The sequence below is a fragment of the Megalobrama amblycephala genome, linkage group LG3, assembly GCF_018812025.1.
Source record: "Megalobrama amblycephala isolate DHTTF-2021 linkage group LG3, ASM1881202v1, whole genome shotgun sequence".
In the NCBI taxonomy this organism is placed as follows: domain Eukaryota; kingdom Metazoa; phylum Chordata; class Actinopteri; order Cypriniformes; family Xenocyprididae; genus Megalobrama; species Megalobrama amblycephala.
Genome location: NC_063046.1, coordinates 47,145,060 through 47,157,721, shown reverse-complemented (window position 1 = coordinate 47,157,721; position 12,662 = coordinate 47,145,060). Strand labels below are relative to the sequence as shown.

General features: G+C 38.2%; 2 protein-coding genes across 3 annotated transcripts; both read right to left on the bottom strand.

The window, feature by feature from the left end:
- Positions 1 to 867: 867 nt before the first annotated feature.
- Positions 868 to 4,697, bottom strand: LOC125265482 (aurora kinase A-like). Of its 2 annotated transcripts, XM_048185726.1 has the most exons (12): positions 4,449 to 4,697; positions 4,066 to 4,194; positions 4,010 to 4,020; positions 3,684 to 3,834; positions 3,219 to 3,452; positions 2,897 to 3,079; positions 2,713 to 2,807; positions 2,520 to 2,570; positions 2,041 to 2,419; positions 1,689 to 1,865; positions 1,354 to 1,442; positions 868 to 1,169 (listed from the first exon to the last, which is right to left on the bottom strand). In XM_048185726.1, exons 1-12 carry the CDS (start codon positions 4,681 to 4,683, stop codon positions 1,143 to 1,145), a joined length of 1,761 nt encoding a protein of 586 aa, XP_048041683.1. In that variant the 5' UTR covers positions 4,684 to 4,697; the 3' UTR covers positions 868 to 1,142. The 2 variants fall into 2 exon arrangements, with proteins under 2 accessions (XP_048041683.1, XP_048041682.1); XM_048185725.1 differs by having other exon boundaries at positions 4,010 to 4,194.
- Positions 4,698 to 6,544: 1,847 nt separating this feature from the next.
- Positions 6,545 to 11,206, bottom strand: snrpf (small nuclear ribonucleoprotein polypeptide F). The gene is given in 5 exon segments (XM_048183313.1): positions 6,545 to 6,785; positions 7,330 to 7,394; positions 7,630 to 7,683; positions 7,685 to 7,756; positions 11,117 to 11,206. Coding segments are annotated over 5 exon segments (348 nt in total). The 3' UTR covers positions 6,545 to 6,718.
- Between the last annotated feature and the right edge of the window lie 1,456 nt (positions 11,207 to 12,662).

The following is a 12,662-nucleotide window of genomic DNA, read 5'->3' as shown; positions in this document are numbered from 1 at the left end:
TTTTGGAGATTATGGCTGCGTTTGAAAACTGGAAAATGCTGCCAAGTCAGCTACCTATAAGTTTTCGGACTCAGCCGTGATAAGCCGCTGATCACCGCTCGGCACGCGATAATGAGTCCGCTAAATTTACTAGAAAAACTAAATACTCGAAAAACTAGCTAAATTTCATATAGGCTAGGCCTACATAAAGAAATATTTACTGGCTCTAAACCTCTCTTTTCTATATTCAAAGATGATCTTGACAAGTATGTGGAAAATATCCAATGCTCTGTTAACTGTATCTCTATATTCATCCTTTTTGTCCTCTTAAAGTTTAAATTTAATGCATTGTTGTTTTGTCACCATGGCAACTTATATGCGTTTGTGTATCTTTTTGTCTTCTTTTATTTTGTTTTCATATGTATCTGTAGGCCTATTGCTTTAATCCTTTGATGTTTTGTTATGTTTAAAAAAAAAAAAAAAAAAAAAAAAAATCACATCACCGCAGATATTATGGCCAATCACGAAAGACGACATTGTGCAACTAAGAATAGAATACTCAGCTGTATTTATCTGTATTTGTTTTCTTGCGCTACATTTTTGTGCTGAACTCGGACCACTTGTCCAGGCTATTGAGTGGAGAAAATTTGGAAATCCCTTTTATTTCCCTAAACAATTTAACAAAATCCCCCTCTCCTCAATAAAGCAATTATTGTATTAGTAGAGTATTTTTTAAGAGAGAGAGAGCGAGCGAGTAAGCGTGTGATTACCTGCATCTGTTAGAGCTTTTATTCTCTAGGTCAAGTCAATGTAACCTGCACTGAAGTTGCTGAAAAATCCCCACTACTAACACACACAGACAGTTTCTCAATACCAGATACACCAATATTATGTATATAAAAATAATTTATTGAACAATAATATTTAATGAACAAAAACATTCTTTGGATCCTTTGGAGTGGGCCGTGGCAGGAGCAGCTTTCACATGAACTTCTGGAGCGGCCAAGAGAGGAATTCTGACCAAGACATGCAGCTCTGCCTAAAGTCGGCTGTGATGGAAATATCTGTATTGTTCCTAGGCAAGTAATATCGCCAGATGCTTATATTATTACAAGCCAAGAGTCACCAGCCAAGGCATGGAGGGAGGGATGCCACTGTCTTGTCTAGGCCACCAGATGATATGTTGATGTCTACAATCAGAAGACATTTCTTTTCACAATACAAAAACAAACATGCACAAAAATACATAGGCAACATTCTTAAAGAATATAAATTGTTAGGGGGGAAAAATAGGGAAAACATTTTTAAAATCTTTAAAACGAAAAGTGAATATATCTTCAAAGCTTCATTTGTAGCTGATCTTAGGCTCAATACCATAAACCATTCGTGGAAAATGATTTTCTTCAAATCAATCCGCCAGCTTGGGTTTTTCTGCAGGAGGGATCGAATCAGGTGGCAGCATTCTGTTCAGAACGATGGAAGAAAGTCAGATTATTACTTTAAACTTTACACCTTCTGTCTTTGTATTAAGCTGTAAGATTTGACTATTTTATACTGTATGTTCAGAAAATCAAGGAACATTCCTGTTTTAGACACATTATCCATCTTTTATGAAGCCACTTGGCTCGGTGTTAATTTTTCCTTGTTTCTTTGTTTTTTATGATTTAAATTACAGTTGGTCTTCTTTGTTGTGATGAATGCCATCTTACCGTTTGACAAGCCAGGCTCAAACCAGACATCGTCATCAATCCTCTGCAAATCTCTGCGTTTTGGAAAGCGTCCACAGACCAGCAAGAATAAGAGCACTCCCAGAGACCACACAGTAGCTGGTTTACCGTGGTACTTGCCCTCTGTCAAGTACTCAGGTGGACGGTACTTTCGAGTGCCTGAAGGAAAGAGATTATGTTTAATGGGTAAGCTTGAAATCCCACGGCATGTTTGCTTTGTAAAATGTTTTTTAAAAAATGCTTCTTCAAAAGTGAGATATGGTTTATATGATACCAATTTAACTAGAACTTCTAAAACTAGAAGTCTAAAACAGGTCTGAGGCATAATACATACCACAGAAGACGTCATAGGCGGATTCTTGCAGGAAATCCCCGCACCCGAAGTCGATCAGTTTGACCTCAAGTGTTTCGGTGTTTATTAGCAAGTTCTCCAACTTAATGTCTCGGTGGAAAACTCCACGGGAACAGCACATGTGAGCGGCCATTGATGCCTGCGTCATTATAAACCGTGCTGTGTCCTCATTGAGGGTGCCGCCGTGACTCTCCAAAAAATCCCAGAGATCTTGGCAGGGTGAGGGACGCTCCAAGATCATGATGTATTGGTCAGGTTGGTCCTGCCAGTCCAGCAGCTCAATGATTTCTGGAACTTTGGGACCCCTGTTAGCAAGGATCAACAGGCCGACCTCTAATGGAAGGGGTGCGGGATGACCAGGCTAGAAGAAAGATCATGAAGAAAGAAGGTGCTGTCAGTGTGTTTACACATTTTAATCTGAAAACAGTGGAAGAACAGTTTAGAGAGTGTCGCATACTTACAATGGAGATGTATTTCATGTCCCGTGACTTTCTGGCGATTTTCACAGCCACCTGATCAACCAAAAACAATTGTTACATTTCCAACATGTCAAGTACACTAAATAGTGAAAATAATAAACACTAAAAGGACTTGAAATGGATATAGTGAGACAAAACAATTTGTTAGCTAAATATTGTAAGGAAATGACAATACCTCAAGGTCATCCTCCAATCGTTTCCCTTCATAGACAGATCCAAATCCTCCTTTACCAAGCATTCTGCCGATTTCATACCGGCTCAGAATGTCGTCTGTTAAAAGATTAATCTTTTAGTTGATGTGAAATGTCAAGCATGGACAGCAGTGAGTGAAATGTTTGAGGTTATGGCCGTAAACTCACCCTCAGTTGTCACGTCCCCCCTGTTGTGAACTGGTTCTGGACTGACTGGACTGAGGAGGACTGGAGCTGGAGGGGTTTGATCCTGTTGATCTGCAGGAGGAAGGACTTCAAGTCCACTTGAAAGAGGTTCCTGAAGACCATGATCCTCTAGAGCACAGGCGCTGTACCGTAGAGAATTCTGGTCTAAAGCAGGGAATGTTAAACATTAAAGTTCCCATTAATGGATACTTAAATATGCCTGAACATTATGTAGACTTCATGATGTACAGAGCTCTAGTAAACAGAAAACAGTTACACATTTTCAAATGGTCATTTGATTTACCCTCAGCACTTCTCTCTTGATCTGAGAGAATCTTGATCTTGATCTTCTCAAAACTATCCGTCCTCCTCCTCTTTCTCACTGGCATCTCAGTGTCCTCACCAACACTAACGGGCTGGTGGTTTTCAGCCGCATCGGTGCTGGATGTTGTACTCTGATGGGAGTCGTACACCTGAGCGCTGTGAGAACTTCGTTTTCTCTTTCGGCCATTGTTAAAAGATGTCCGCTTGGGTTCATCTGTGTTCAAAGATATATGAAATGTGCTGGAATAAACATCCAATCATGGCTTTGATCTAAATTCAAATGATTTTTGATAACGTGTGATGGTGTGGATTTTTAACATATGTAATGAATGACACTTCATCCTAAAGAACAGAAACATTCGCCCTAATTTATGAATTTCCATTAATGGACACTCATATCTAGCAAAAAATGATGTACAGATTCTCAAATGGTCTCTGGATTTACCCTCAGCGTGTCTCTCACTAACGGCTGCAGTGGTCTGATCCTCCACTTTCTGACCCTGACCTGAACTGCAGCTCCAGTGAAGAGTGAGCAGCTCTCCAAAACTACTCTTCCTCCTCTGGCTCTGCTCACTATCACTTCCCTCACTAACAGGCTGATGATACGCAATGAACAAAAACAGCCATCAGGGTAGGTGCTGACATACATTAGAAGAGATTTGACCTCAAATTTCTTCTCATATCACAAAGAACATAAAACAAATGCACAAAAAAAGTATAAAAATCTTCCAGATATTAATATAGTCATTTGCAGCTTATTAGGTTCAATACCTCAAACCAATTCTTAGTTGTTACGTCCACCCTGTTGTGATCTAGTTCTGGACTGAGGTGGACTGGAGCTGGAGGGGTTTGAACCTGTTGATCTGCAGGAGGAAGGACATCAAGACCGCTGGAAAGAGGTTCCTGAAGACCATGATCCTCTAGAGCACAGGCGCTGTACTGTAGAGAAATCTGGTCTAAAGCAGGGAATATTGAACAAAAGCATGTTTCATTCAATAATAATTATTAAACATTGCATACTCATATTATGGTGATTCTTCAGTTAACATGTTTTATTTATTAACGTTGGGCTATATAGTTTTTTTTTTTTTTTAAATCTGCTCATTGCCTTGATCAAACTCCAGTTGTATTTTGATAGAATGTGTTTTGGTGTGGATTTGTAACATATAATGACACTTCAATGACATTCTCAAATGTTCATTTGATTTACCATCAGTACTTCTCTCATTCGCAGCGGTATCTTGATCTGAGCTGCCGCTCCAGTCACAGAAATGAAGAGACTCAAAACTCTCCGTCCTCCTCCTCTTTCTCACTGGCATCTCTTGTTCCTCAACAACACTAACGGGCTGATGGATTTTAGCCGCATCGGTGCTGAATGAGGATGTGCCGCTGTAAGAGTCGCACACCTGAGCGCAAAAACTACGTTTTCGCTTCAGCATTGCCATGATAGCAAATGTTGACTCGGGTAAACTCAATACGAACAGCAGAAGAGACAGCAACGAGAAGACTGAGAAAACTGAGGAAATGTTTCTCAAATCAGCAACACAACGTTCTATTTCATTGTGACGTGATTCTGAGTGAAGCTTTCGAACGCGCGTGAGACTGAACTCTTCTCACAGCTGAGAAATGACTCCTTTCCTATTCTTGCTAAAATTATTATTTGTTATATAGGTATATTTAGGAAAATATTTCAAATTAAAACATCTTACCCCAAGGGTCTCACTTTAACCTTTTGACTTCACAATAAAAACAATATTTTACCCTATTTAAATGAATTCCTGTGTCCATTAACAAATAGGGCCTATCAAAACTTACATAAATTCACAGATCACTATTATCCTTTGATAAAATAATTGCTTTGATATATACATTTTAAAAATAAAATATATAATTTTTAATACATAGTATCTTAATGCATAGTATTTAAGCATTGTGCATCAAAAGTGATGCATAAAATAGTTTTAAATTTTAGGGGGTTAAATCTTTAAGGTTATGTGTATGAAATACTTGACTTCTCTTCTTAGATGTTTTCCAGTAGAGGACCTGAATACAGAAACTTCCAAAAGATTTATACCATACCAGCTAAAGAAACATATAACATATTTTCCATATAAATATAAAAAGAAGTGTTTGAGAAACGCAGAGATGTTCACATAAACATATTTCATGTTTCCTCCAAACAATGTTTTCTTGAGTATCAAGACAGGCACATGAAAAGTCAATAAACAACATTTATGAATTGTGTGTGGCACAAACATGTTCACTTCCAGAATCTCTGCTTGGAGATAATTACTTGTTTAATTTTGGACAAATTAGACACATTGTGTAGAAATCTGTATAACACACAATCTTTTTAAAACATTTGTCCTCAGGTTAAATGTTTTGGATGGCTGCCTCTCAGCCAATCTCAACAATTCTTAAACACGTTTAAAGTTGAATCCAGTTTTAAGGGAAGCGAATGTGCATGCTAACAATAAAAACACTTTGGATAACGTATCTAATAATACCGACTCGTACCTTTTCTTAAACAACAGTTAAAAGTATTGAAATGTGATGTCTCATTTTACAAAACTCCCACTATTTTTTTAAAATGGAGATGACAATTCTGAATAAACAACTACACAAAATAACGTAATTTACTAGAAGTTGTGACAAAATGTTAACTGCTGCAGTCTATTTACAAGAAACGTATAACTTTTAATGCATTTTTTAAATTGTTATGCGTGATTCAATGACTCACTCACACAGACCTGTTTTTCATTACTGGACTTTGAATTTCATGATAAATTCATTGACACATTTTTCCAACAATCACTTGTCACCACCAACTGGTCTAACTATGTAATTGATCCAATCTTTATTTGAAGCATCAAATATGATTTTGTTTTTTGATCACTACCATAGACATTAAGACGTAGGACCTGGAAGCTCTGCAATGTGTTTTCAACATAAACCGCATAGGAGAACAGCAGGGTAGAGAAGATATTGTTCGAATAAAGCCGTTATTTGTTTTGGCACACAAAAGGTATTCTTGTCACTTCATAACATTACAGTTGAACCACTGTAGTCACGTTGACTATTTTAACAATGTCTTTACTATTTTTCTGGACCTTGAATGTGGTAATTTCATTGCTTTCTTTGGGAGATAAAAAACAAACTCAGATTTCATCAAAAATATCTTACTTGTGGAACGACATGAGGGCGAGTAATGACAGAAATTGTGTTTCTGGGAGAACAAACCCTTTAAGTAGGGTCAATTTTGATTTTATGTTGACTTTAAATTTTAAAGAAATGACAACTTAAACATACAAAAGTGCACAATTTATTTCTCATTGTGCCACCAATAGCTTTTACAGTGTAAAAAATAAACTAACAAATTTTACAAGGAAAAAAAAAAAAAAACTCACATAAAACCGATACAAACTGCAAATTAACCAATAAATCTTTCAATCTATTAGAAAATGAAGTTGATTCATTCTTTCATTCTCTCATCTCTCCATCTTCTTCCTCTTCTTCTACTCCTCTTATGTACAAAACATTATTACACCTGAAGAAAAAAAAAAAAGATTATTATTATTATTATTATTATTATTATTATTAGAAGAACACAAAATATGCATTTCCTGTTAACGCAGAGACATGAATTGAGTGGTCCAGGAATGATGCATGTCAAAACCCAGATGAGTAATTTGCCACTAGTTCCCTCAAGATTTTGCTGTGGAGTTTTATAATGGGGTTTTTCCAATTTAAAACAAAGTAAAATAAAGCCTGTCGTAAGCAAAACTTGACAATATTAGGACATTTTGTTCCACAACAAATTACATTCACCATCTAGTTGCTTATTAGAAACATGTTTTTAAAAAAAATAAATAAATATAGCTTCAAAGCTCACGTTTTCGATATGAGTGTGTAATTTATATTGTAGAATAAAATGTCCAAGTATCGTCACTACTGTTTACCATAGACCTTATTTTACTTCAAAGTGAAAACCCCCAAATAGGAAAATCTCAAGGAAACCACAGGTAAATTAGTCTTCCATGTTTTCATGTCATCTCTGCACCACTGTGTTGACTTTCAATCCAAAACCTTACCTGATGAGCACCTCACCAAGATGACCAGCTAATGCTCCATCCACATACTCTTCTGTGTTGGCCAGCTAGATACATCAGAAGGACAGAGCTCAATTAACCTATAAGGACTATTTACAATGTTTATGTTCTGCTGAACCTATCGCAATCAATATAAAATCAAATGTGAGTGGAGATTTCAATTACACTGGATATTGCGCCTGTAGAGACAGCTAATTTGTTAAAGACATTGTATGTAGCAGATCAAAACATTAACATAAATGACTGATGCATTCTTAAATGGTTTATTATATTCAGACTTACCTGCATGTTCATGTAGCCGTCCACGGACACCAGGTACCCCTTGTACTCCATCCCCCCACTTCAGCTTCACCATCACAGGCTTTCCCGTGAGACCGTTCAGAAAGGGCTTGGGGTTCAATGGCAAACTCTGCATAAAAGTTCAGTGTCAGATATTCAAGGGATAGTTCACCCAAAAATGAAAATTTGATGTTTATCTGTTTACCCCCAGGGCATCCAAGATGTAGGTGTCTTTGTTTCTTCAGGAGAACACAAATGATGATTTTTAACTGCAACCGTTGCGGTCTGTCAGCCGAATAATGCGTGTAAATGGGAACTCCATCTATAAGAGTCAAAAAACATGCACAGACAAATCCAAATTAAACCCTGCGGCTCGTGACGACACATTGATGTCCTAAGACACGAAACGATCGGTTTGTGCGAGAAACCAAACAGTATTTTATCTCTAAAACACCACTATGTCCAACTGCCTTGAGCATCCGGTGTGTGAGGTCTGAAAATGCGTTCTGATGACGGAAGTGATGTCTCGCGGTTTGCTTCAATGAGTGCGAGAGATCACTTCAGTTATCAGAGCGCGTTCAGACTTCACTGACCAGATGTGGAGGGCAGTTGGACATAGTGGTGTTTTAGAGGTAAAAAAAAGATATAAATACTGTTTGGTTTCTCGCACAAACCGATCGTTTCGTGTCTTAGGACATCAATGTGTCGTCACGAGCCACAGGGTTTAATATGGATTTGTCTGTGCGTGTTTTTTTACCCTTATAGACTAAGTTCCCACTGACAAGCATTATACGACTGACAGACGGCAATGGTGGGAGTTAAAAATCATCATTTGTGTTCTACTGAAGAAACAAAGTCACCTACATCTTGGATGCACTGGGGGTTAAGCAGATAAACATCAAATTTTCATTTTTGGGTGAACTATCCTTTCAACTTTGAAAAAATCTGCATCATAATATGGAACCTAAAATATCACAATGAGAATACATTCATAGAATTCCAACAAAAAAATAAGACTAGGGTCAAATGCTTCTGTTGGATATCACAAGAAACTGAATGATTTTTTTGGTATAAACATTGCTATAACTGCTCAGTAGAAAGACATTATTCCAATGAAATGCATTGCATGATTAAACAATATGTAATATAGCTTTATTCTCAAAAGAAAAAGAAAACAACTCAGTAGGAACTCAAGTTTAACCAAGTATCTTTAAAGTGTTATGGTATTCTTATTAAACGCCAGGTGCAAACTAAATCTATACGCAGAACTTTAGGATCTTCTCAAGGGAAGCAAGCAAGCTTTTTTTTTTTTTACACAGAGAGATTTTTTATTAGCCATATTCGGAGAGCATATGATTAGATTGTGACAAGTGGAAAATTTGATGATAGGAGATCAATGTTTTTAAAGAAACATTGATAATGACTGGAGACAACGACCAGTCTACGTTGCAGATGCTAACACGCAGCCGCATTGTCAGCTCATTCATGAATGAAAACCACCTCGTTCCTCTAAACAAAACTTCAAATATTGAGCCAAAGGAAAAGATTCTGGTGAACTTACCATGACTGGACTGCTAAAGTAGTACCGCGGCAGAAAAAAATTGTTTATTCAAATAGCATAGGCTACTGCAACACACTCGCACGCCTTGCCGCCGAAAGAGGGAAGGACTACGAGCGCCCTTTGACCGCACGACGGGAGAGAAGAGCTCGTTCGCCCACAGCGCCACACGCAGCACTGGCGTGGAATATGGCCATTGAATCACATTTAGGCTAGCCTGATAAAAAGGCGTTACATTTTTGTATAAGGAGTTACGAGAATTTCTCAGTACCTAGTGCATGTTTTCAAAGCTCTTTTAAAAGACTGCCAGCACAGCAGCGGTGTCTGTGGATCATTTTACCATTTGTTTTGATTCACAATGCATTCACTGTGTACAACACTTTTCAGTCATAGCAGAACTCTATATAGGCTACTGCTGTTACATGTTACATTTATGTTTGAAAACGACAGTAAACTAATCTAAATCGCACAGCAGTGTCCTTTATTTGCACAGCAATCCTGTCTCAAATAAATAAATAAATAAATAAATAAAATGGGATCTTCCAGAGTTGTTTTATGCTCTAGCTGAAGACTTATCCAGCATTTTTTGTTTGCATTTCATTACCATCTATTCAAAAGAGGACATAGCCTCTCTGTAAGGTCATGTAAACTTGGCTGACATGGCAACAGATTTGCTGTATTTCCAGAGAGGATGTATATAGAGTATATAGATAGATCCTGCACAAAATAAACTCTGAGATATATTTGCAAATAGTAGATTCTGATGAATTATTCTAAACTCCAGTGATGTGTTGGGTACTTTGTGAATGAATCAAAGATTAGAAAAGCTGCCTGAAAGCCAACAGTAGCGGATTAGAGCGGAAATCTTTTGCAGATCCGCATTCCAGACAAGCATTTTTTCAATATTTCAGAAAGTGGTCCGTCTTTCATCTTTTATTATACCTTCCTGTTGACCAATCTTAAAACAAGGCTTTTCTGCCTTGATCAGATCAATATACACTCTTTTCTGTCAGCTGATTTCACATGATTCAAATCTCAAAACATCCCTAATGCTTTGATTTCTTTTACAGTATTTTTAACATAATTTGGAACCTAATGAGATCAAAGAAGAGTCATCCAAGAATTTTCTGAGGATCAAATAAGATTCTTTGATAAACTGAAAAAAAAGAACATTGTGAAACAGTGTCATCATAGAATGTTGAATGGAACCGTGTTTCTTACAGTGAGATTATGCTGAATTAATGTATATTCTTAATTGAATTACTTTTGCTAATGAAAATACATTTGAATAATCATTTAAATGTATTTAACCTCACCATAATTAGTTTACAGTGCATTGCTGTTAAATGACAGCTTCCTATATACTTTCTTAGACATTAAAAAATACATGATATCAACATTGAATAATCATATGAAGAATATAGCTGCGAGCAGCAATTATCGGGGTTCAAGCGCTTTAAGGCCTTTAAGCATGTGCGTAAAAAGGTATTATGTTTTAATTAGCAAGCCTGTAACCCTCTCGGTCATAGATGGAAAGGACCATTTACAGCCGATACAGGCAGTTTACTATAGGAAATATATGGTTTATAAAGCCTTTTAACAGTTATCAAGGTTGAGCCAAAAACATAGGACTAGTTTGGCAAAGTAGGACTAGTTCACCAAAGTTGGTTTTTGAAATAATCTCCAATATTTAACAAGCGATTTAATGGACAGTCGCGGTCCTAGAGGCAAAATTGCTCAGAATGAGGAGTTCTACCATGTGGTATGAATGTCGTGGCCGTGTGAAAAAAATTGTGTTACGCACAATCCTTTACTCACCTGAAAAACACGAAGGTTCCCCCCATTGGCCGATTTCTTTTACATTTCTCAAAGGCCATAGGGCTGTGAGTCAAATAGGCCCAGTGAGGTTCATTCCGATTGGCATCCATTAACCTTGTCTGATAGCTGCTCAAACTTCATTAGCTGCTGCCGACGAGAATATCCGAGAATATCCTCAAAGCAGGACGTAACCACCATAGACATTGAGGGGGACAATTAAGTCCCCCCAATAATTAGAAATGACCAAATTGTTCAGCCAATATTTGAAATTCTTGCACTGCTCTGCTGGACATCATTACACAGCACTCTGTCTGTTAGGATGACAAAAAGATTTAAAAGTTACATTTTTAGTCTGGTCTGGTCTAGCGCCACCAAGTAGTCTGGTCCTTTTACACACAACAACAGGTCTAGCGCCACCAAGTGGCCAGTCTCTGTGTCATTTTACACACGACAAGAGAATGAGCTCTTACATATGTGTGATGAGTCTGGTGAAAATATCTCATCCCATTCATGAGTTATAGCCATTTTAGTAAAAGTGGCTCCGCCCATTTCAAACGTTTTGGCGGCTCTTAGAGATTGTGAATCGAAATTTCACCTTTATTTATCTATTTTTTGATAATTATTGTCAATCAGACTCCGGAGAATCTTGCTGCACTGGTTTGCTTCCGGTCGGGACCATCGAATTTTGTCCATCTTAAGCCCAGAATTGAGCCTACGCCTAAAGCTTGGAACACACCAAGCCGACGCTGATGAACTAGTGGCGATGAAAGCAGACTGAAAGGTTGGCTCACGTCGGCAGCGTCTGGGTCCAAAGTTGCCCTGACATACCAAACCGACGCTCGACACCCGACGGCCAAGTAGCACGTCTGTTCTGCACCTGCGTAAGAAGAAATGCCTTTCCGTACCGTCAGGTGGCAGAACAGCCAATCAGAATGATAAGATGGCCTGATGGACCAACGAGCTCCGACGCCGATTCAACAGCCGACGAGGACCAACTTCAGCCAACAGTGTGGAACACACTGAGAAAACCTAGTCGGCCGACGAACAAAAACTGCCCAACAGCCGACCGTTGGCTTGGTGTGTTCTGGGTTTAACGGTTCAGGAGTTATGAGCGATTTTGTACTTTTCACCACTGTAGCGCCCCCATCAGGCCGATCAGGGTGAGCCTTTGTTAAGGTTTTTGATGAAAACATTCCAGGATCCTTATAATAGACTTCAATGGACTCCACTGTTGAAGGTCAAAATTACAGTTTCAGGGCAGCTTCAAAGGGCTTTAAATGATACCAGACGAGGAATAAGGGTCTTATCTAGCGAAACTAATCGTCATTTTCGGAAAAAAATGTAAATGTATATGCTTTATTTAAACAAGTAATCGCCTTCCGAGTGGTTCTGTCAAAACCGAGTAGAATAAGGAAGGTGTAGGACAGGGATGGACAACTCCGGTCCTGGAGGGCCAGTATCCAGCAGAGTTTAGCTCCAACCCTAATCAAACACACCTGAACCAGCTAATCAAGGTCTTTAGGATTAGTAGAAAGTTATAGGCAAGTGAGTTTTTATCAGGGATGGAGATAAACTCTGCAGGACACTGGCCCTCCAGGACCGGAGTTGTCCATCCCTGGTGTAGGACATACAGCGTAACCTTTTTGAAGAATACAAAAGT

Bases quoted from the DNA above. Each gene is read 5' to 3' on its own strand.
- LOC125265482 (XM_048185725.1), bottom strand. From the start codon at position 4,683: ATGGCAATGCTGAAGCGAAAACGTAGTTTTTGCGCTCAGGTGTGCGAC. The intron at 3,080-3,218 runs GTAAATCAAATG...TCCCTGCTTTAG, and splicing joins TCAAGAGAGAAGTGCTGAGG to ACCAGAATTCTCTACGGTAC. The intron at 1,170-1,353 runs GTATTGAGCCTA...TTCTGATTGTAG, and splicing joins TTTTCCACGAATGGTTTATG to ACATCAACATATCATCTGGT.